This window comes from Choloepus didactylus, chromosome 7, assembly GCF_015220235.1.
Source record: "Choloepus didactylus isolate mChoDid1 chromosome 7, mChoDid1.pri, whole genome shotgun sequence".
In the NCBI taxonomy this organism is placed as follows: Eukaryota; Metazoa; Chordata; class Mammalia; order Pilosa; family Megalonychidae; genus Choloepus; species Choloepus didactylus.
The window spans coordinates 154143957-154164927 of NC_051313.1; the positions used below are offsets into that span (position 1 = coordinate 154143957).

The following is a 20971-nucleotide window of genomic DNA, read 5'->3' on the forward strand; positions in this document are numbered from 1 at the left end:
TGAAAAATTTAAGCTCTCCCTCAAATTTGAAGGAGAGCTTTGCTGGATAAAGTATTCTTGGCTGGAAATTTTTCTCACTCAGAATTTTAAATATATCGTGCCACTGCCTTCTTGCCTCCATGGTGGCTGCTGAGTAGTCACTACTTAGTCTTATGCTGTTTCCTTTGTATGTGGTGAATTGCTTTTCTCTTGCTGCTTTCAGAAGTTGCCCCTTCTCTTCTGTGTTTTACAGTGTGATCAGTATATGTCTCGGAGTGGGTTTATTTGGATTTATTCTATTTGGAGTTCGCTGAGCATTTATGATTTGTGTATTTATGTTGTTTAGAAGATTTGGGAAGTTTTCCCCAACAATTTCTTTGAATACTCTTCCTAGACCTTTACCCTTTTCTTCCCCTTCTGGGACACCAATGAGTCTTATATTTGGACGTTTCATATTATCTATCATATCCCTGAGGTCCATTTTGATTTTTTCAATTTTTTTCCCCATTCTTTCTTTTATGCTTTCATTTTTCATTCTGTCATCTTCCAGGTCACTGATTCTTGTACTATGAGTGTCCAGAGTCTTTTTAATTTGGTCAACAGTTTCTTTAATTTCCATAAGATCATCCATTTTTTTATTTAGTCTTGCAATGTCTTCTTTATGTTCTTCTAGAGTCTTCTTGATTTCCTTTATATCCCGTACTATGGTCTCATTGTTCATCTTTAGTTCTTTGAGTAGCTGCTCTAGGTGCTGTGTCTCTTCTGGTCTTTTGATTTGGTTGCTTGGGCTTGGGTTATCCATATCGTCTGTTTTTTTCATATGCTTTATAATTTTCTGTTGTTTTTGGCCTCGTGGCATTTGCTGAACTTGATAGGGTTCTTTTAGGGTTTGTAGACCTATTGAAGTCCTTATCTCTAATTTATCAGATCTACAGCTTCGTGGAGTACACTTTCTGTAACTAACCAGCAGGTGGCGTCCACGAGCCACCTGTTCTCCACAAGCCAGTTATCCCCTGCTTAGCCTTTTTGGTGAGTGGGGGAGTGAGTCTTGTGGGGCCCAATTGGTGTACCAAGCTTGCGTGTGTAGTCGGTGTTGCCTGCCCTGTATGTGGGGCGTGTTTCTGGGCAGTCGGGGAGGGGGGGTGGCCCTAACAATCAAATCTCCCTGGTGATCTAGAGTTTTAAAGCTGCTGCAATAGTCTAATCCTTCAGTTCAGTCCTGCCACAGTTTGTCTCTGCCACTGACCCACAAGTCCTTGGTATTGGCGTATGGCTCCTGAGACTTGCAAGTGGGCTCCTCTTCCAGGCTGTGCACCCCGGGTCCTCTGTTGAGGGATGACTGTGCTATGTCACAGGTGAGTGCCGTCCCCCCAGGGCAGTTTTGGGCTGCTGGGCTGTGTAGGGAGGCTCCCAGTCTGCTCAAATGATGGCTGAGTGGGGCTTTGTTAATTCACACTGCTCCACCTTCCCAACTCTGGGACAATCAGCTGAGGTTGCAGGGAAGGCTAATGTCCACGCCCAGTTTTGTGGTGTGTGCCTGTTATTTGAAGCACTTCCGTCACACTGGGTTGTCTGGGGCAGCTCTGGGCTATGGGGCTGGCGATGGGCAGGAGTGTTTCCTGTCCACCAGGATGATGTCTGTGAGCAGACACCCCCCTTTTCTTGGGAAGTTGTGTTGTTTAGTGAATTTTCTCAGCCACTGGATTATTGCCTTTTGTCTCAGAGCTCTCTTAGTTCTGCTCTTGACTTGACATGCCCAAATTGAAAGTCTTTGAAGCTTTCTGTATTGGGCTTCTTAGAGGAATTGTTTTAGAAAAAGAAAAAAGGATTAAAAAAAAAAAAAAAAAAAAAGGGCCCTCCTCAGAGATCTAATGGGTTATTGAAATGCTAAGAGACAAAGCAACCAGGGCCATTAAGGAAAGGTCCACAGGGCAGAGAGATCAGCTTTTCTTCGGGATTTGCATATGCGCCTCAAGGCCTGAGCTCTGCCCTTCCCCTTTCTGTGTTCACCAGAACTCCAAAAATCCTCTGCTTTTATTTTGGAGTTTTTCGTGTTGTTTTTTTTTTTCTATGCCTGTCTCCTCTCTGCTGGGCTGGCTGCTCTCAGATTCTCTGGTGTCTGGTCTCAGTCTATCTATGGTTGGAGTTTGGATCAGTAGAATGAGTTTCCGATAAGGGCTGCCACTGCAGTTCTCCCTTCTCCTTCCCGGAGCTGACAGCCCCTCCTCCCACGGGACTGAGCCTGGCAGGGAGGGGCGCGGGTCCCCTGGCCGCAAAAACTTACAGATTTCGCTGATCTCAGCAGTTCGACATTTTCATGAGTGTTGTATGAAGTATGCCCAAAGACAGATTGCTCTGTGGTGTCCGGTCCACGCAGTTCCTGGCTTTCTACCTACTTTCCTGGAGGAGTAACTAAAACATACAGCTCACCAGTCTGCCATCTTGCCCCGCCTCTAACTTGATTATTAAACATTCACAGAAAAGAAGATAGCACTCCAGTTATGGGTATGATAAAAAGGTGAGTCAGATACTCAGGTTAGATTCACAGTGGGAGTTAAAGGAAGTAAGGACCAATAGCCATCATAAGTTAAGTGCAGGGAACCTTATCTGTCCTGTGTTTTCAGGGTGACAGAATATCCTGTTTCATCCACAGGTTTCTTTTGTTGTTTTAACAATACCACCTTTACTAGGAATGAAGAGTTTATTCTTTAAAATTAATTATCTGCTTCATATTTATTTCATCCAAATTTGACACGTTCAGTAACCATCTGTCCTGCTATCTATCTGTAATGAGTTAAAAAAAAAATGGGGACAAAAAAGTAAATGAGTAATAGGGGGGATTTGGGGAGAATGGGATGTTTTGGATGTTCTTCTTTACTTTTATTTTTATTAACTTTTTAGAGTAATGAAAATGTTCAAAAATTGTGGTGATGAATGCACAACTATATGATGATACTGTGAACAGTTGTACACTTTGGATGATTGTATGGTATGTGAATATATCTCAATAAAATTGCATTAAAAATATTAGTTTGAATGAACCTTGTTATCCAAATTCACTTGGATAGATGGCCCAATTATGGTTTGATTATATTATTTCTAGAGAGACGGTCAAGTTAAATGCAATTTTCTGTCACCTTTGAAATAAAAATAATAGTTTCTTTATTTTGTCTTCCTTGAAACATACATTTTTAAAAAGCATCTTTACCAAGAAGTTTTTAACATAGTAAATTAGAAAATTTTAATTAGAAAATATTAAAATACATTAAAATGGTGACTTTACTTTTTAAATTATATTATTGTGTTGAAGACAACTGTATAAAAATTAAAGACACATGATGTCTACTTAGAAGTATGTTCTCAGGGACCTGGCCTTTGTGGACATTTGCTGTAATATGGGTCAGGCACATGGTATAAAATACCTTTTGGTACACATGTTGCTGCTAGAGCAAATGTAATGGTAGAATATCGTAGGTAATATTTTCACCTGCATCTAAAATGCTGCCTTCAAAAAAAAAGTATTTTGTACTTTTCTAATTTATTACGAACAGTTTGAAGTACTTTAATAAAAGGTACTCCCCTACTTCTAATACGTGAGAATCCCTGTTTCCTTTACAAGATTCTGTCTTGAGGATATCACTTTAAAAACATTTTATTTTCTTCCTTCCCCATTAGACATGATTTCCTTAATAATAGCATTTTTTTTTCATTTAACTTTCATGCGTCACTAGCAGGTAGTGATTTAATTATGGATGAATCTCAAACTTGCATTTCAAGCACGAATCAAGCAAATTTAGTTAATATTTTTTTTGTTCAGCAGCTGAACAGTAGGGCAGTGGAAATAATAGTAATAGCAGCTAGCATTTATTATACACTTAAAATGTGCTAAACAAGTTTCATGAGATGTCTTTTTCAGTTCTCCTAGTAAAACTTATGAGGTGAGTTCCATTATCTACAGGTAAAGAAAGATGTAAGGAAACCTGTTGAGAGAGGTTGAGTAATTTGACCAAGTTTACACAACTTGAAAGTGATAGAGCCAGAACTTGATCCCAGGTTGGCCTGACTCCAAAGACCCTGTCTAACAGTTCTGCTGCAGAGATTCACAAATGTGTAAATTATCCTTTCTTGCTATTGTCATTTACCACTTACTGAACATTGTTCTAGGAATCTTAAGTGTGATATATTTCCCTTTTAATAGTTTCTCATTAACATTTTCCCTTTAGCACTGATCCCTCAAAAGCTAGAAATTACCATCTTCAATAAAGAGAGCATATAAATTCCCATGTATCTGAAATTTGATTTATTAAGTGAAGTACCAGAAAGGTGTTTTAGTTTGGTAGATTTTATACTGAAATAGATTGTCTTTTTACCTATTCTGTGTTCCTTTTGTTCTACATTCATTCAGCAAATGTTGACTGACTACCTGCTAGCTGTAAAGCATATGTTGTACTTTGAAAAAGCAGAGATAAGTAAGAGTCTGGTGCGAACTTGCTCTTTGTAGATTTTTAAAAATTAAATGCCCACATGCGTAAAAAACATCTCACGTAAGATATCGGCAGACAAATTAATTTAGCAATTTTCACTGTGTGTCATAGATTCTGTGAAGACATAGCCTAATCCTCCACCTCTCTATGATAGTTGATGGTCCTGCTAAAGACCCTGAGGCACTGCAAAACCCTGAAATGTTTCGTCAATAATCGGAGGAAGTTGCTCCTCATGGACATATTTTAATTTTTAGTACCTTTTGTTATTAAAATAAAAGCATTAATGATTTTCGTAGGGCTGTTTGTTACAAAGTCCTTCAACATCATCAACAGGCCAAAACACTATATGCATACCTCAGAGATATTACAATAAAGCAAATATCGTGATAAAGCGTGTATCACAGTAAAGCTAGTCACATGAATTTTTTGGTTTCCCAGTGCGTATAAAAGTTGCAGTCTATTAAGTGTGCAATAATATGTCTAAAAAAACAATGTACATACCTTAATTAAAAAATACTTAATTGCTGATGGAGGGCCAAGATGGTGGCAAAGAGTGGACTGGAATTTGGTTAGTCCCCTGGAACAACTAATAAACAACAAGGAACAATTAGTAAATAATTTGGAATAACTGCTGGGGGACAACCGTGACTGTCCACACATTGAACACCAACCTGGATTGGGAGGAATGCCTGAGATAGCAGGATAGAATTTGTAAGTAAAAGCTGCAGAACTGTGCTGAGAGCCTCTTCCCCCACGGCAGGCTGAGCTGCAAAACTTCACTGTGGTAGAAGTTAGCAGCACTCTCCGAGCGAGCAAATATAGTACAGCTGAGCTCCATCTGAGGTTTTCATTAACAAATGTTGACTACAAGCTACAAACCCTCAACAAACAGACAACGTTTTAGTGAAGACTGACTTTAAAAAGCCGGAGGACTCCTCTGTCCTGGGAAGGGGAGCCCAGAAGACCAGGAGTTACTTCTGGCCAATGAGTGAAACTGGGGGGCAGTGTACTGGCTCCAAAAGGGGAACTTTCTGTCCCTTTTCCTCTCTCTCTACCTGAGGGGCTCAGAAGAGAGAGCCGCAGCCATTTTCAGTTTGCAGCGCTCTGACCCAGATGGTTAGAGATAACAGAGTCAGAGAGACTATTCAAATGCAAATGATTTCTGTCTAGGGGGTATATCTTCCCTAACAGTAAGGAGGTGGGCCCAGCTTTCCCTTCAGAACCAGACCCCAGAGCCTGGGGGAAAACAGCCAAAACAGAAATTAGGGAGGCCTCACCTCCTTACACCAGTTGGGAGCAACAGGCAGACAGGTGCCACCTGCTGGGCAGGTTAGGAAAAGCACAGCGACTGGAGACCTCACAGGAAAGTCTGTCATTCCTCTAAGATATAGCCTGAATATAACCCCATTCTGAGATCTGAACCCATTCTGGTCTGGGAAAATCTGACTGGGGTAACCAAGGAAACCAGATGCCTAGACAACAGAAAACTACAATCCATACTAGGAAAAACGAAGGTATGGCCCAGTCAAAGGAACAAACTTACACCTCAATCAAGACAGAGTTGAGATATTGTTTCACTTTAATGGAACAATCTATTAAAGATTTTCAAAGAAATATGCTAAATCAAATTAAAAACCAAATCAACGAGTTCAGGGAAGATATAACATAAGAGACGTTGGCTATAAAGAAAACACTGGGTGAACACAAGGTAGAAATCGAAAATCTGAAAAACCAACTGGCAGAATCTATGGAAATGAAGGGTACAAAACAAGAGATGAAAAAAAGCAATGGAGGCATAAAACAGCAGATCTTAAGAGGCAGAAGAAAACAGGAACTGGGGAACAAGACACCTGAAATCCTACACACAAGAGAACAGAAAGGGAAAAGAATGGAAAAATATGTGCAGAGTCTCAGGGAACTAAATGACAATGTGAAGTGCACGAATGTACGTCATGGGTGTCCCAGAAGCAAAAGAGAAGGAAAGGGGCAGAAGCAATAATAGAGGAAATAATCAATGAAAACTTCCCATCTCTTATGAAAGACATAAAATTGCAGATCCAAGAAGCACAGCGTACCCCAAACAATAGATCTGAATAGACCTGCACCAAAACATGTAGTAATCAGATTATCAAGCACATCAAAGACAAAAAGAGAATCCTGAAAGCAGCAAGAGAAAAGTGATCCATCACATACAAAGGAAGCTTGTTAAAACTGTGTGTGGATTTCTCAGTAGAAACCATGGAGGCAAAAAGGAAGTGGTGTGATATATTGAAGTACTGAAAGAAAAAAACCACCAACCAAGAATCCTATATCCGGCAAAACTGTCCTTCAAATATGAGGGAGACTTTAAAATACTCTCTGACAGACAGACAATGAGAGTGTTTATGAACAAGATATCTGTGCTACAGGAAAAACTAAAGGGAGCACTACAGGCAGATAGGAAAAGACAGGAGAGAGGTTTGGAAAACAATTTTGGGTGATGATAGCACAGCAATGTAAGCACACTGAACAAAGGTGACTGTGAGTATGATTGAAAGAGGAAGGTTAGGAGCATGTGGGACCCCAGAAGGTAAGAGGAAAGATAAAGACTGGGACTGTATAACTCAGTGAAACCTAGAATGCTCAACAATTTGATAAAATATACAAATAATGTTTTTACGTGAGGAAGAACAAATGAATGTCAACCTTGCAAGATGTTAAAAATGGGGTGGTATTGGGGAAAAAAATACAATCAATGCAAACTAGAGACTATAGTTAACAGAAACTTTGTATTATACTTTCTTAATGTAACAAAGGCATATACCAAAGCTAAAAGGGAGGAGTATGGGACTCTTAGCATTGGTGATATTGTCTGAGTCTTTCATTCTACTTTAGTTTAATTCTTTCTTTCCTTTCGTTGCTTTTTAGCTGTCATGTTTTTTTAATTTCTTTCTTTTTCTTTTGTCTCTCTACCTTCTTTGACTCTTCCTCCATCTTTGTGGAAGAAATGGAGATGTCCTTATATAGATAGTGGTGAGGGTGCTGAATACATAAATATGTAACTCTACAAGGAACCTTCGATTGTTTACTTAGGACAGAAAGTATGGTGGGTGAACAAAACTGTCTTTAAAAAACATCAGGTTGATGAAGAAACCTTGAGTGCACTACATTAAGTGAAATAAGTCAGACACATAAGGACAAATAGTGCATGGTCTCACTGATATGAGCTAATTATAATATGTAAACACATAGACATGAAATATAAATTAACAGGATATAGAATGAGGCTAAAGAATGAGGAACAGTTGCTTATTATGAACAGAATATTCAACTAGGTTGAACCTAAGTGTTTGGAAGTGGACAGAGGTGATGGTAGCACGTTATTGTGAGAATAACTAACTGTGCTGAATGATGTGTGAATGTGGTGAAAAGGGGAAGCTTAGAGTCACGTGTGTCACCAGAAGGAGAGTTGGGGGTTAAAAGATGGGAATGTATAAAACAGTGAATCTTGTGGTGAACAGTGACGTGATTAAACTGTATAAATATTAGAAATCTCTTTCATGAACTAGAACAAATGTATGATACTATAACTAGAAGCTAATGATTGATGGGAATATAGGAGAAGATATATACCTATTGCAAACTATGTACTATAGTTAACAATATTTTAACATTCCTTCATCAACAGTAACAAATGTACTATACTAATACTATGAGCCAATAATGGAAGGGGAGTGGTTAGGGGTATGGGAGGAATTGAGTTTTCTTCTTTGTCTTTCTTTGTTTTCTGGAGTAATGAAAATGTTCTCAAAATTGGAAAAAAATTGATTGTGATGGATGCACAGCTGTATGATGGTGCCGTGGGCAATTGACTGTGCACTTTGGATCTTTGGATAATTGTATGGAATGTGAACAATCTCAGTAAAATAATATTTTAAAAGTACTTATTGCTAAAAAAAATTAACCATCATCTGAGCCTTCATCAAGTCATAATGTTTTTTTCTGGTGGAGGGTCTTGCCTCAGCGTTGCTTAGTGTTTACTGGTCAGGTGGTGGTTGCCGAAGGTTGGGCATCTGTGGTGTTTTCTTCAAGTAAGACAATGATGAAGTTTGCTGCATTGACTGACTCTTCCTTTCATGAATGATTTCTCTGTAGCATGCAAAGCTGTTTGATGGCATTTTGCTTACAATAGAACTTCTTTGAAAACTGATGTCAATCCTCACAAGTCCTGCTGCTGCTCTATCAAGTTTATGTAGTAGTCTGAATCTTTTGTTGTCATTTTAACAATGTTCACAGCATCTTCACCAGGTATAGATTCCATCTCAATAAACCACTTTCTTTGCTCATCCATAAGAATCAATTCCTCATCTGTTTTTAAAGTTTGATCATGAGATTGCAGCAATTCTTTCACATATTCAGGCTCCACTTCTAATTCTAGTTCTCTTGCTATTTCTACCACATCTGCAGTTACTTCCTCCACAGAAATATTGAACCCCTCAAAGTGATCCATGAAGGATGGAGTCAGCTTCTTCCAAACTCCTCTGAATGTTGATATTTTGACCACCTCCCATGAATCACAAATGTTCTTAATGGCATCTAGAATGGCCAGAAGGTTTTCAATTTACTTTGCCCAGATCTATCAGAAGAATTACTATCTATGGCAGCTATAGCCTTACAAAATGCATTTCTTTAACAATAAAATTTGAAAGTCAAAATGATTCCTTGATCTATGGGCTGCAGAATGGATTCTGTGTTAGCAGACATGAAAACAACATTAATCTCATTGTACATCTCCATCAGAGTTTGGGTGACCAGGTGCATTGTCAATGAGCACTCATATTTTGAAAGGAATCTTTTTCTCTGAGCAATAGGTCTCAACAATGGGCTTAAAATATTCAGGAATCTTATGTTGTAATCAGATGTGCTGTTATCCAGGCTTTGTTGTTCCATTTATAGAGCATAGGCAGAGTAGATTTAGCCTAATTCTTAAGGGACCCAGATTTTCAGAATGTAAAGGAACATTGGATTCAACTTAAAGTCACCAGCTGCATTAGCTTCTAACAAGAGAGTCAGCCTGTCCTTTGAAGCTTTGGAGCCAGGCATTGACGTCTCCTCTCTATCTATGAAGTCCTAGATGGCATCTTTTTCCAATAGAAGGCTGTTTCGTCTACATCGAAAATCTATTGTTTAGTGTAGCCAGCTTCATCAGTGATCTTAGCTAGATCTTCTGGATAACTTGCTTCTGCTTCTACATCAGCACTGGCTGGTACACCTTGTACTTTTATCTTATGACGTTGGCCTGTTTCCTTAAGAATTTGAGCAAACTCAGTCACCACAGTGAAGTCTGTGATCCAGCCTCTGCTAGCTTCCAAATTTTCTTCTGCTGCTTCCTCACCTCTCTCAGCCTTCAAACAATTGAAGAGAGTTAGGACCTTGATCTGGATTAGTCTTTGGCTTAAAGGAATTTTGTGCCTGATTTGATCTTTTATTCAGATCACTAAAACTTTCTCCTTATCAACAGTAAGCCTGTTTCACTTTCTTGTCATTCATGTGTTTACTGGAGTAGCACTTTTAATTTCCGTCAAGAACTTTTTCTTTGCGTTCACAACTTGGCTAACTGTTTGGCACAAGCGGTCTAGCTTTTGGCTTATCTCAGCTTTCAACATGCCTTCTTCGCTAAGCTTAATCAGTTTTAGCTTTTGATTTACAGTGGCAGATTTGTGACTCTTCCTTTCTACCTGAACACTTAGAGGCCATTGTAGGGTTATTAATTGGCCTAATTTCAATATTGTGGAGTCTCAGGGAATAGGGAAGCCCAAAGATTGGGAGAGAGATGGAGTAACAGCCAGTCAGTGGAGCAGTCAGAACACACATTTATCAATTAAGTTCTCTGTCTTATACAGGCACAGTTTATGGTGCCCCAAAACAGTTACTATAGTAATATCAAAGATCACTGATAACAGATCATCAAAACAGGTATAATAATAGTGAAAAAGTTTGAAAAATTATGAGAATTATCAAAATGTGATGCAGACACAAAGTGAGCACATTCTATTGGAAAAATGGTACCAATAGACTCAGTCGATGCAGGGTTGCCAAAAATCTTCAATTTGTAAAAAAAATACAATATCAGCAAAGTGTACTAAAGCAAAGTGCAGTAAAATGAGGTATGCCTGTAAAAAAGTGAAAACAAAAAGTCAAAGCAGTTAACCTAAGTCACATAGTCCTCAATAGCTGGCTGTGTCCCCAGCTGCATTAGAGGGTATCTGGCCCTCAGAATGTGAGGCTGGCCCCATTTCACCTACCACTGCTGTTTGGGACAGAGGTGTGGGACAACAAAGGTTAAAATGTGGGGGGTGGGGGCGGATTGTCCCTGCACTCTGAGCTTTAGGAAACCCCTTTCCCGCTCCTCAAGCCAGAACTGGACCATTTCTCCTGGCTGTCACTGCAAGATGTGGGGCGGCATTGAATCCGGGTGGGGGGAGTATGGAGAAAAATACTGCAGAGGCAGAACTGGTTTGATTGTCCTTCTGATCCAGGCCCACTCCCTGTTTCCCTCTTCCATGTGCCTTTTGGAGTCCTCGGGTGTCCACTGTATGCTTTTGCCCAGGGCCTGCGTGTGCAGCTTGAGAGACGGTAGTGGTGAGTCTTCTTAGTTCAGTTCTCATGCTTACTGATTATTGAGATCCTCATTCTGATTTCTTTGGTTTATTTTGTTCTTCTTTTTCCTAATGTCTTCAAATAAGAACTGAGATGTTCCCTGTACTCTTTCTTTTTTAGGTAATAAATAATAAGGAATATAATATATAAGTATAAATATAATATAAAAAACTATGCAGCTATAAATTTTCTTCTTTGTATAGTTTGTTAGGTCTCACTATTTATTCAAAAGAAGTATTCTCTTTTTCATTGCTTTCTGAATAATTTGTTATTTCTGTTTTGGTTTCCTAGAATTTATATAGATAGCATTTGTTAAATTTCCCAGTACTGTAATATGTTGAGGGAGCCTTTTTATTATTTATTTTGGTATTCTAGGGTTTGTACTATTAAGTTTTTACTTTTTATAGTTTGTTAAGGTTTTGTTTTTGGCCAAGTCAAAATGCAAAATGATCAGTTTTTGTAAATTGTCAATGTACGTAAGGAAAAACAATGAATATTCCCTGTCTGAGGAATATAGGGTGTGTATGTGCTCTCCTCCCCCCCCCACCCCCCTCTCTGTAATATGCACACATCCATATAATCAAATTATTGATAATATATTTCATCTCCTATGTACTTATTTTGTCTACCATATATTTATAGTTATATTTATTAAGTTCTCCTTGTATTTCCTATATAACTGCTCTGCTTTTTGATGTAGACAGGTTTATGCCTTTTATAACTTCTTCTTAAATTGTACCTTTTATTATTAGGAAATTCCTTTCTGTATCCTATTTATTGCCCTTAACCTTAATTCTGCCTTGTCACACATCAGTACTGCCCCCTGCTCTCTTTTTGTTTGCATTTGCCTACAGTCTCTTGGCTTATCCATTTATTTTCAACTTTCTTTATCCTGTATTTCTTTAATTGAGGTATAATTTATACACAGTAAAATGCACAAATTTTAAGTGTACAAATTGGTGTTGTTTTACACTTGAATACATTTCACTATCCACCACTGATAGCAAGACCTAAAACACTCCCGCCATCCCTTCCTGCCCTGTTCCAGTCAGCAGGCTCGCCTCACACCCCTCAAGGCAACCACTGTTCTGATTCATCAGCGTAGATTAGTTTTGCCTGTTCTTGAATATCATGTTGTCTTTTGTGTATGAATTCTTTTCTTCAACACAGTTTTTTGAGCTTCATCCAAATTTTATCTGTCAGTAATTCATTTCTTTTATCGCTGAGTTTGGATGACCAAATTTTGCTTAATCATTCTCCTAGTAATGGACATTGGGATTTTTCCAGGTTTGGGCTTTCATGAATAAAGTACATGTACTGTGAATATTATTGTAGTCTTTTTGTGGATGTTTACTCGCTTATCTCAGATATGTACCTTAATATAGAATTAATGATTCATGGGATAAGTTATGTTTAACTTGATTAGAAACTCCAAATACTGTCCCAAAGTGGGTGTCTCATCTTACACTCCTGCCAGCAGTGTGCACTTGCTCCACATCCTTACCACACTTAATAGTGACCTTATTTTTTTAATTTCAGTTGATCTCACTGTTGTTTTAATTCGCTTTTCCTGATGAATAAGATGTAACTGCCTTCTCACGTGCTTATTTGCATTCAGATATCTTCTTTTTTCAATCCTTTTGCTCGTTTTTTGGATTGTTTATCTTTTATTAGTGATTTGCCGAAGTCTATATATGAGTCGTCAGATATGCATTTTTTTCCTCCTGGTCCATGGCTTGCTGTTTTATTTCCATAGTAGTATCCTTTGAGTAGAAACTTTTAATTTGGTAAGATCCAATTTATCAATTTTTAAAAATGTTTACTACATTTCAAATTCTGTCAAAATATTTACCTCCCTCATTGTCCTAAATATTTTCCTTTTTTCTTTCAGAAGCTTTGTAGTTTTAGCATTTGTGTTTAGGTCTATGATCTGTATTATATTAGGTTTTTCTGTATCAAATGGGGTAGTAGTCAAGGTTCATTTCTTTTCCATACAAATATCTTGTTCCTGTTGATTGAATAGTCTTTACTTTCCCCAGTGAATTTCATTGGCGCTGTTGTTAAAAAATCGGAGAACCATATGTGTGTGGCTCTACATCTGGACTCTTTATTCTGTTCCGTTGGTCTATTTGTGTATCCTATGCCTGTATTACATTAATTACTATGGCTTTATAGTAAGTCTTGAAGTCTGTAATGTCAGCCCCCCAACTTTGTTCTTTATAAATTGTCTTTGCTCTTCTAGATCCCTTCTGTTTCTATATAAATTTGAGAATTAGCTTGTGAATTCTAAAGGGAGGATGAAGCCTTTTAGGATGCCATTGAATTTGGGGTAGATGAATTTGGGGAGAAATTACATCTTAATTTTGATTCTTCTTAATTGTTTGTTTTAGGTTATTTTAAATTTCTTTCAGCAGTGTTTTGTAGTTTTCAGTAAAGATTTTACACCTCTCTTATTATGTTTATTTCTAGGTATTTTATACTAATGTAAATGGTATTTGTTTATAATTTTTAAATTATCTAATAGAGAAATACAATTGATTTTTGTTTATTAATTTTGTGTGCTGCATTGATAAATTTATTCCAATAATTTGTCAATTTGGATTTTCTGCATACACAATCATGTCACCTATGAATAAAGACAGTTTTACTTCTTTTCTGATATATATATATATATTTTTGAATGGACTAGGACCTCTAGTACAATCTTGAATGTAAGTGATCAGAGCAGATATCCTTGTGTTGCTCCTAATCTTTTCAAGAAAGCATTCTGTATTTTTACCATTTTTTACAGATACCCTTTATACAAGATTGATTTTCTTTCTATTCCTACTTTACCAAGAATTTTTACTGCAGAAGTATGTTGAATTTTATTAAGTGCTTTTTCTTTATCTACAGAAATAACTTACAGGTTTTTCCCTCTTTAATTCTATTAATGTGGCGAATTACATTTATCAATTATTTTATGTTAAAATAACCTTACATTCCTAGGATAAATTCTATTTCTTCATGATATATTCTTTTTTATTTACTTATAGGATCAATTTGCCAATAGTTTGTTAGGATTTTCATGCATTTGTTTATGAAGGCTCTTGTTCTGTAATTTTATTTTCTTGCAATATCCTTGTCATTTTTTATATCAGGTTATGCTCCTTAAAAAGATAATTGCTCTGGTAGCCTCTATGCTATGAAAAAATATTGTATGTGATATTATTTCTTCCTTAAATGTTTGGTAAAATTCACCAGTGAAATCTGGGCCTGAAGTTTTCATTGTGAAAGCCTTTTTAATAATGGACTCAATTTGTTTAATAAACATAGGACTAGTAGTACCATTTCTGGAATGTTCCCCCCCCCCCCAGGGATTTATCAGTTTTCCTCTGTGTTATTAGACTTACTTGCGAAAGCTACCATAACCCTTTACAATCCTTTTAATATCTGTGGGATCTGTAATAGTGCTCCTTTTTTCATGCTGTTATTGGTAATTTGTGTATTTTATCTTTATTTCTTGATCAGTCTTGCCTAGAGTTTTATCAATTTTATCTTTCTCTTCAAAGAATCTACTTTTGGTATTGGTGATTTTCTCTAATATTCATCTTTTTAAAAATGGCATTGATTTCTGCTTTTATCCTTATTCTTTTTTTTCTACTTTCTTTGGGTTTAACATTCTCTTTTTCTAGCTACCTGAGGTACAAAATTAAAACTTTTAGTGAAAGACACAAGACATAAAAGACTACACATTACACAGTTCTGTTTGTATGAAATTTCTAGAAAAGGCAAAACCATAGCAATAGAAAGCAGATTTGCCTGGGGCTGACAGTGGGATCTGGGATTGACTACATGTGGGCATCAAGGAATTTTTTGGGTGGTATGACAGAAATGTTCTAAAAGTGGACTGTGGTGATGATTGCACAACTGTATACATTTTTAAACCTCAACAAATCACCCTTAAGATGGGTGAATCTTCGGGTATATAAATTATACCTCAATAAAGCTGTTAAGAAAAAAAAATTGTAAAAAATAATTAAAGCATTGGTTTTTAAGTCTTTCTCCTTTTAAACCTTTCTTCTTTTCTAATATATGCATTTATAGCTGAATTTCTCTACCCATTGCTTTAACTGCATCACACAAATTTTGCTATGCTCCCTTGTTTTATTAAGATTTATTCACATACCATACAGTCATCCAAATTATACAATCAACTGATCACATTACCATCACACAGCTGCTCATTCATCACCCTGATCTATTTTTTTAACATTTTCCTTGTACCAGAAAAGGCGATAAGAAGAATAAAAAAAAATAGTGAAAAAGGAACACCTAAATCTCCCCCCCGCCCTATTTTTCCTTTATTTTTTTGCCCCCATTTTTCTACTCATCCATCCATACACTGGATAAAGGGAGTGTGATCCACAAGGTTTTCACAATCACACTGTCACCCCTTGTAAGCTACATTGTCATACAATCGTCTTCAAGAATCAAGTCCACTGGGTTGGAGTTTGATAGTCTCAGGTACGTACTTCTAGCTATTCCAATACATTAAAAACCTAGAAAGTGTTGTCTATATAGTGCATAAGAATGTCCACCAGAGTGACCTCTCAACTCCATTTGAATTCTCTCAGCCACTGAAGCTTCATTTTGTTTCATTTCGCATCCCACTTTGGTCAAGATGTTCTCAATCCCACGGTTATGCTCCCTTTTGAATGATTCTTCTCTTTCAAGAATTCTTAGCACTTGTATTTCACATTTTCAGAGTGTCTCTAAGCATCCACTTAGGTTTATCTTTATAAATATTGAAGAGGAGGGAAGGAACTCAGAGTTTATTGCCCCCTACTGTTTTCCTCAATTCTTCATCCTTATCGATCTAATTTGTTTGTTTTTAGGTTAAAGCCCGTTCTGAAATATGTGGTGATTTGCTCATTAAATCTTTGCATATCTGAAACCGTTTCTTGGACCCTGTTAGGTGGATGACACCTTGGCTAAGTAATGGATTCTTGGGTCACATTCCTTTTATTTTAGTCATTGTGCTATTAATCCAGCTATTTCAGTGTCCAGTGTTGCAATTTAGAAATCGGATGTCCGATTCTTTCTCCTTTGTGAGTAAATTAATCTTTTGACCTGGGAAGCTTGAAAGATTATCTCTCTCTCTCTTTTAATTCAAAAATTAGGAACTTTTAAGAGTGTATGCTTAGATGTGTGAAGTTTCTCATCAGTCCAGCCTGGGACTCAGTGAGCCCTTCAAATTACAGACTTAGTTCTTTCTTTAGATCCCGTTAAATTTTCTACTATTGCTTGTTTAATTATTACCTCTTGTCTAACTGCTCACATTTTTCTACTTGAATTTCTTATTTTTTTGCATAGCAGAGCTTCTGGGTCTGAATTCCAAGTATCTTCCATCATAATTTCCATCTCTTCATGTATTTACTCTGTGCTTTGAAGTATTTCTTGCACTTAGTTTTGATCTCAGTAGTAACCAGTGACTCCTTCAGTTAATCTGCTAAATTGTTTGCTTTGGAAATCATGTGGTTTCATTTCCATAAATTCTTATTTTGTGTTGTCCTTTAATCTTCATGAGGGTTTTCATTTTTCTCCTGTTCAATCTGTTGCCTGTCATCCAAAGCTGAATTTCTCTGGCTAATTGATTTTTCTGTTACAGCTGCTAGGCTCCCCTGGAAGTGTTTGTCCTTGTCAGCTTGTTGGAGCTCAGGTCTGGCACTGGAGAGAAGCTTGTGTCCTGAGGCCAGTGGTGTACAAGCAGACAGGCCCCTGCAGAGGCAGCTGGGCCCCGACTTCTCACACCTACCCATTCTGCAGCTCCCTGACATGTTGGGTGTCAGTGAGACCAGGCATGCTCCTATAGTGCCAATGCTCACTCCTTACCCCGTCTGCCCCCAGCGCATAGGGCTGAGTCTGTCCAGGGCCTGCGGCTCTGTACTTCTCACTCCAGGGTCCCTGTGTCTGCTCTCTCACTGGGTACCATAGGACCCACAGAGTCCCCAACGCCCAAACACTCAGCCCACCCCAGGCAGCACACAGGCAGAGGTTCAACTGGAGGAGGAGAGAAGAGAGCTGCATTGGAGTTGGTGTTGTCTCAGAACAGCCATATTTCCTGTTCATAATTCTTTTCGTGAAGTAGTTAGTATGAAGAAGCAGTGTTTATTATTTTAAAAAGCTCCTTTTCTACTATAGTTCACTGGCTATCAATTTAATATATATGATGCCTTTTTGCTCTGCTTGCAGAAATGAAAGTTTAGTAAAAATGTTCTTAAATATGATCTTGGGTCACATATATCCTGTAAAATTGCTGTAGTAAAAATAATCTCTATTACTTAAAATAGATTAAATTTAAAACATGTTTTTTTGTAGGAAAATTGATAAGTGCTTTTACAATACACTGAAGTATTTACTGTATTTTACTTTTTCCTTCACCCTCAAATTGACAACTCGTATATATTCTTCTTTATTATATATTTATAGATTAGCATGGCATCATTGAGAGAACTGGACCAAAGGCTCTTTGAAAATTACATTGAGTTGAAAGCAGATCCCATCGTTGGCTCCTTAGAACCTGGAATTTATGCAGGCTATTTTGATTGGAAAGACTGCCTGCCTCCTACAGGTAAATAGCTTTATGTTTCTTCAGTGCTTTAAAATTAATCTCATGCAGCTAAAGTAATAGATATGGATATGGTTTTATCACTTAATATGTGCTTAGAATACTTTTTTAAATTCAGATTTTCCTCCTGTTTACTGTGAGGTAGGGAGATTAGTTTGATATTATCTTTTTATTAGCTTAAAACCATTTTTTGAAATAGTTTGGAGTTGAGTACACTTTTTATTTTTAATACTTAATGGCTTGAAAGTTATTCTTCAATTCCAGAGAATAATTAATTATATCTTATATTTAATGGATCGTTTTAGTAATACGTACCTGCTTCCTGTGATATTCTTTTATCGCATAGATATAATGGATTGACTGTGAGTGACAGTTTCATTCAGTCGTCTCGTGACCACTGTTAAAACCTTTATTTAAGAAATCTGGTGACTTCTATGAAAGGTCTGATTACTGATGATGCTGAAAAGGTGAGGGATAGAAGGAAAATGTGTAGGAATAAGATTATTATAGTAATTGCACAAAGAAAATTAAACCATATAAGGATGATTGACATAGTTCCAGCTTTATCTATGCGATATCAAGTGAAAGTCATTTAAATCACTTCATAGTATATATTGTTAAATAACCACTGCTTGCTGAATGAAATACTTTTTGATTGATCAGAAAGTTATTTCTTCATCTGAATAGTGTAGAACACATGAAACCAAGCTTCCATTAACCTTTTATATAGATGATGTCTTAGAATAATCATCCTAAAAGTCTAACAAAAGACTCAAATTAGACTTGAGTTCTTGTAGGATGTATGTGTGTAGATATACTAGTGAATAATTCACAGATTTGGCTTAACCTTCGTTCTTGTAACTTATTGCTTTGGTTTTGATTGTATAAAGCTCACATTAAGTGATAATAAATATGGTAATGCAAAAAAGTCTAAAATAAACAAAATCATTAAATTAATGGTTTATGTGACCACTAGTATTTAGTTTTCTGAAATCTCAGTCTTTACTGTAGTCATATGAGGCCTTCTGCCTCCAGCTGGCTGTAATTCATCTTTTCCCCTTAAACTCTGTTAATTTTCTATACACATTCTTTACTATGCCCATACTGAATTACTATTTATATGCCAAATATATCCTTTTAAAATCTAAATCAGATCCTATCAATATCTTGCTTAAAATCCCCGCAGTACCTTCCTGTTATAATAAAATACGACCTTCTTACTTGAGCCGACCACGCTGGACTGGAGCATCCCCCGCCCATGATTTGTGTCTTCTCCCACCACCCTTTCCAGTCATGCTAGTCACGTTCTTTTGCCCAGATGTGCAGACTCCTTGCCACCTGGGGCCTCCTCTCTTCTCCTTTCCTCTCTTCAGACACTTCTCCCCTTAAACATCTCCACAGGAGCCATCCAATGGGAAGTCATGACAGGGCAAGTGGAGAAGGTGCAAGAGTTTTCAGCTTAGCCTGTTAAAATTACTTTTATTTTATTTGCAAAATAATGGTTAAAAGAAAGAATGCTGTGAATTCTCGTCCCAGTTTTTGGAGACTCAGCATGGGCCTTTTCTACTGTTTGAGTTCGTTAGTCAGGGGGTTAGTTATCCCGAGGCTCTTGACTAGATCATAGTAAGCAGAGTTCATAATTTTAAGTGAACAAACACAATTTTCTGCAATGAATTATCATTCTCAGAGTCATCAGTGAACACTCTGGAACTTTTGATCTGCAATCCCCTCCCCCCCTTTAAAATCTGCATACCATCCCTTTTTAAAACTCTTGGGCCCAGCTGATTTTTAGAATCTAGGTATCTGGGGACTGTAGAAAGGTACTACAGTGCATGTACCATTCATTATGTTATATCCCCAGTAGGGGTCTGAGGTTCCTGTGTTCCTGCAAAGACACATGAATATTCAGATGAGAAGTAATAAAGCATGTAAGCATCCATATTGTGTACAGGCAAGAAATGCAAAAACACAAATAAGCAAGAGGCCTGCCCTGTTGCTTCTGCATCCCTGTGTCAGGTCTGTTGCTCAGTACACGGTGCCGGCAGTCATTATCTGTTCAGTATGCCCCTTGTGACTCCCCCTGGTGCGTCTGCTGGTGCCCCCTCCCATCCTACCCTAAGCCCCATCTACTCATTTACCCCCAAACCCACCTCACACTCCTGGTTGTCCTTTAAGGCCCAGCTCCAGGGCTTATGCCAGTAAGCCTCCTCCATTACCCCAACAACATTGCTGCTTGTTCTCTGCACCCTGTTACAGGTCTCTACCTCTCTTATAGTCTTTGGTACATGATGTATAGTTTTTTGTATTTGTTTTTTATTTCTTGTTTTGGGGAGATTTTAACCAAAGATGTGGGGAGATTGTTTTCACATTCCCAGGCTTCATATTAATTACAGAGTATTTTTATAGAAAAGTGACTGAAAGGTTCAGAATTCCACGAAGCAGGCATCAGAAAGGCTTTTCAGCCAAATCCCTTTATTTTTCTACTCAAGGTAACAGTAAGTAATATTCTGATGTTGCCGTGCTGGATTCTGCTGTGCTGGTGACTGTTTCCCAGGTCTCTTTCAGGTTTGTCATCAGGTCTGAGCAGACCTGGATGTCACCCCCTCCCTGCACTTTCTCCCCAGTCGTAAGAGGGCTAGACAGAAAGAGCCAAAGCCTGCGGACCACACTAATGACCGGGGGGCACCCCTGCCACCTCATAGCCAGGACTGACGGTGCTGATGTCTGTGAGCCTTAATTCTTTTCTCGTTTGGTGCACCAAGAGATATGACAAAGGAGCAAACACGCAGATGATTCTCATGACATAGGACACGCATGGTTCACACTTTTATCTCTCCCCTCCCCTTTTAATAACTTATGTAAATTATCTCATAGGAAATGAAAGACTGAGGCCTTACTGTACTAAGCTTTTGTGTAAACAGTTTACCCCAATTCCACGTATTCACAAATAAAGGAGTTATTTTTATATGACAAATCACAAATTCCCATACTGATCACACATACATGCTAGAGTTTAGGCTTGCAAACAGATAATTTCATTCATGTCCCCATAATATCTGGCACAATTCCTTGCATGTGATTATCACTTAATACTTGTTGTTAAGATCGTCTAAATTTCAATATTATAAGATAGCCAAATAATTTATTATCCATACTGGGACACTTTTGAGAATCAAAAGGGACCTACTAATAATTACTAGGGTATTTGACATTCAGTCAGTTTTTGTAGTCACCCTAACTACAAATCACAACTCCCCTC

General features: G+C 37.7%; 1 protein-coding gene across 3 annotated transcripts in view; it reads left to right on the forward strand.

Moving 5' to 3' along the window:
• Window positions 1-20971, forward strand: part of EXOC2 (exocyst complex component 2) — a 249277-nt gene that overhangs the window by 178511 nt on the left and 49795 nt on the right. For all 3 annotated transcript variants that reach the window (XM_037844489.1, XM_037844490.1, XM_037844491.1), the window contains one exon: window positions 17574-17715. In XM_037844489.1, the coding sequence (XP_037700417.1) occupies window positions 17574-17715 (142 nt within the window). The remainder of the gene's footprint in view (window positions 1-17573; window positions 17716-20971) is intronic.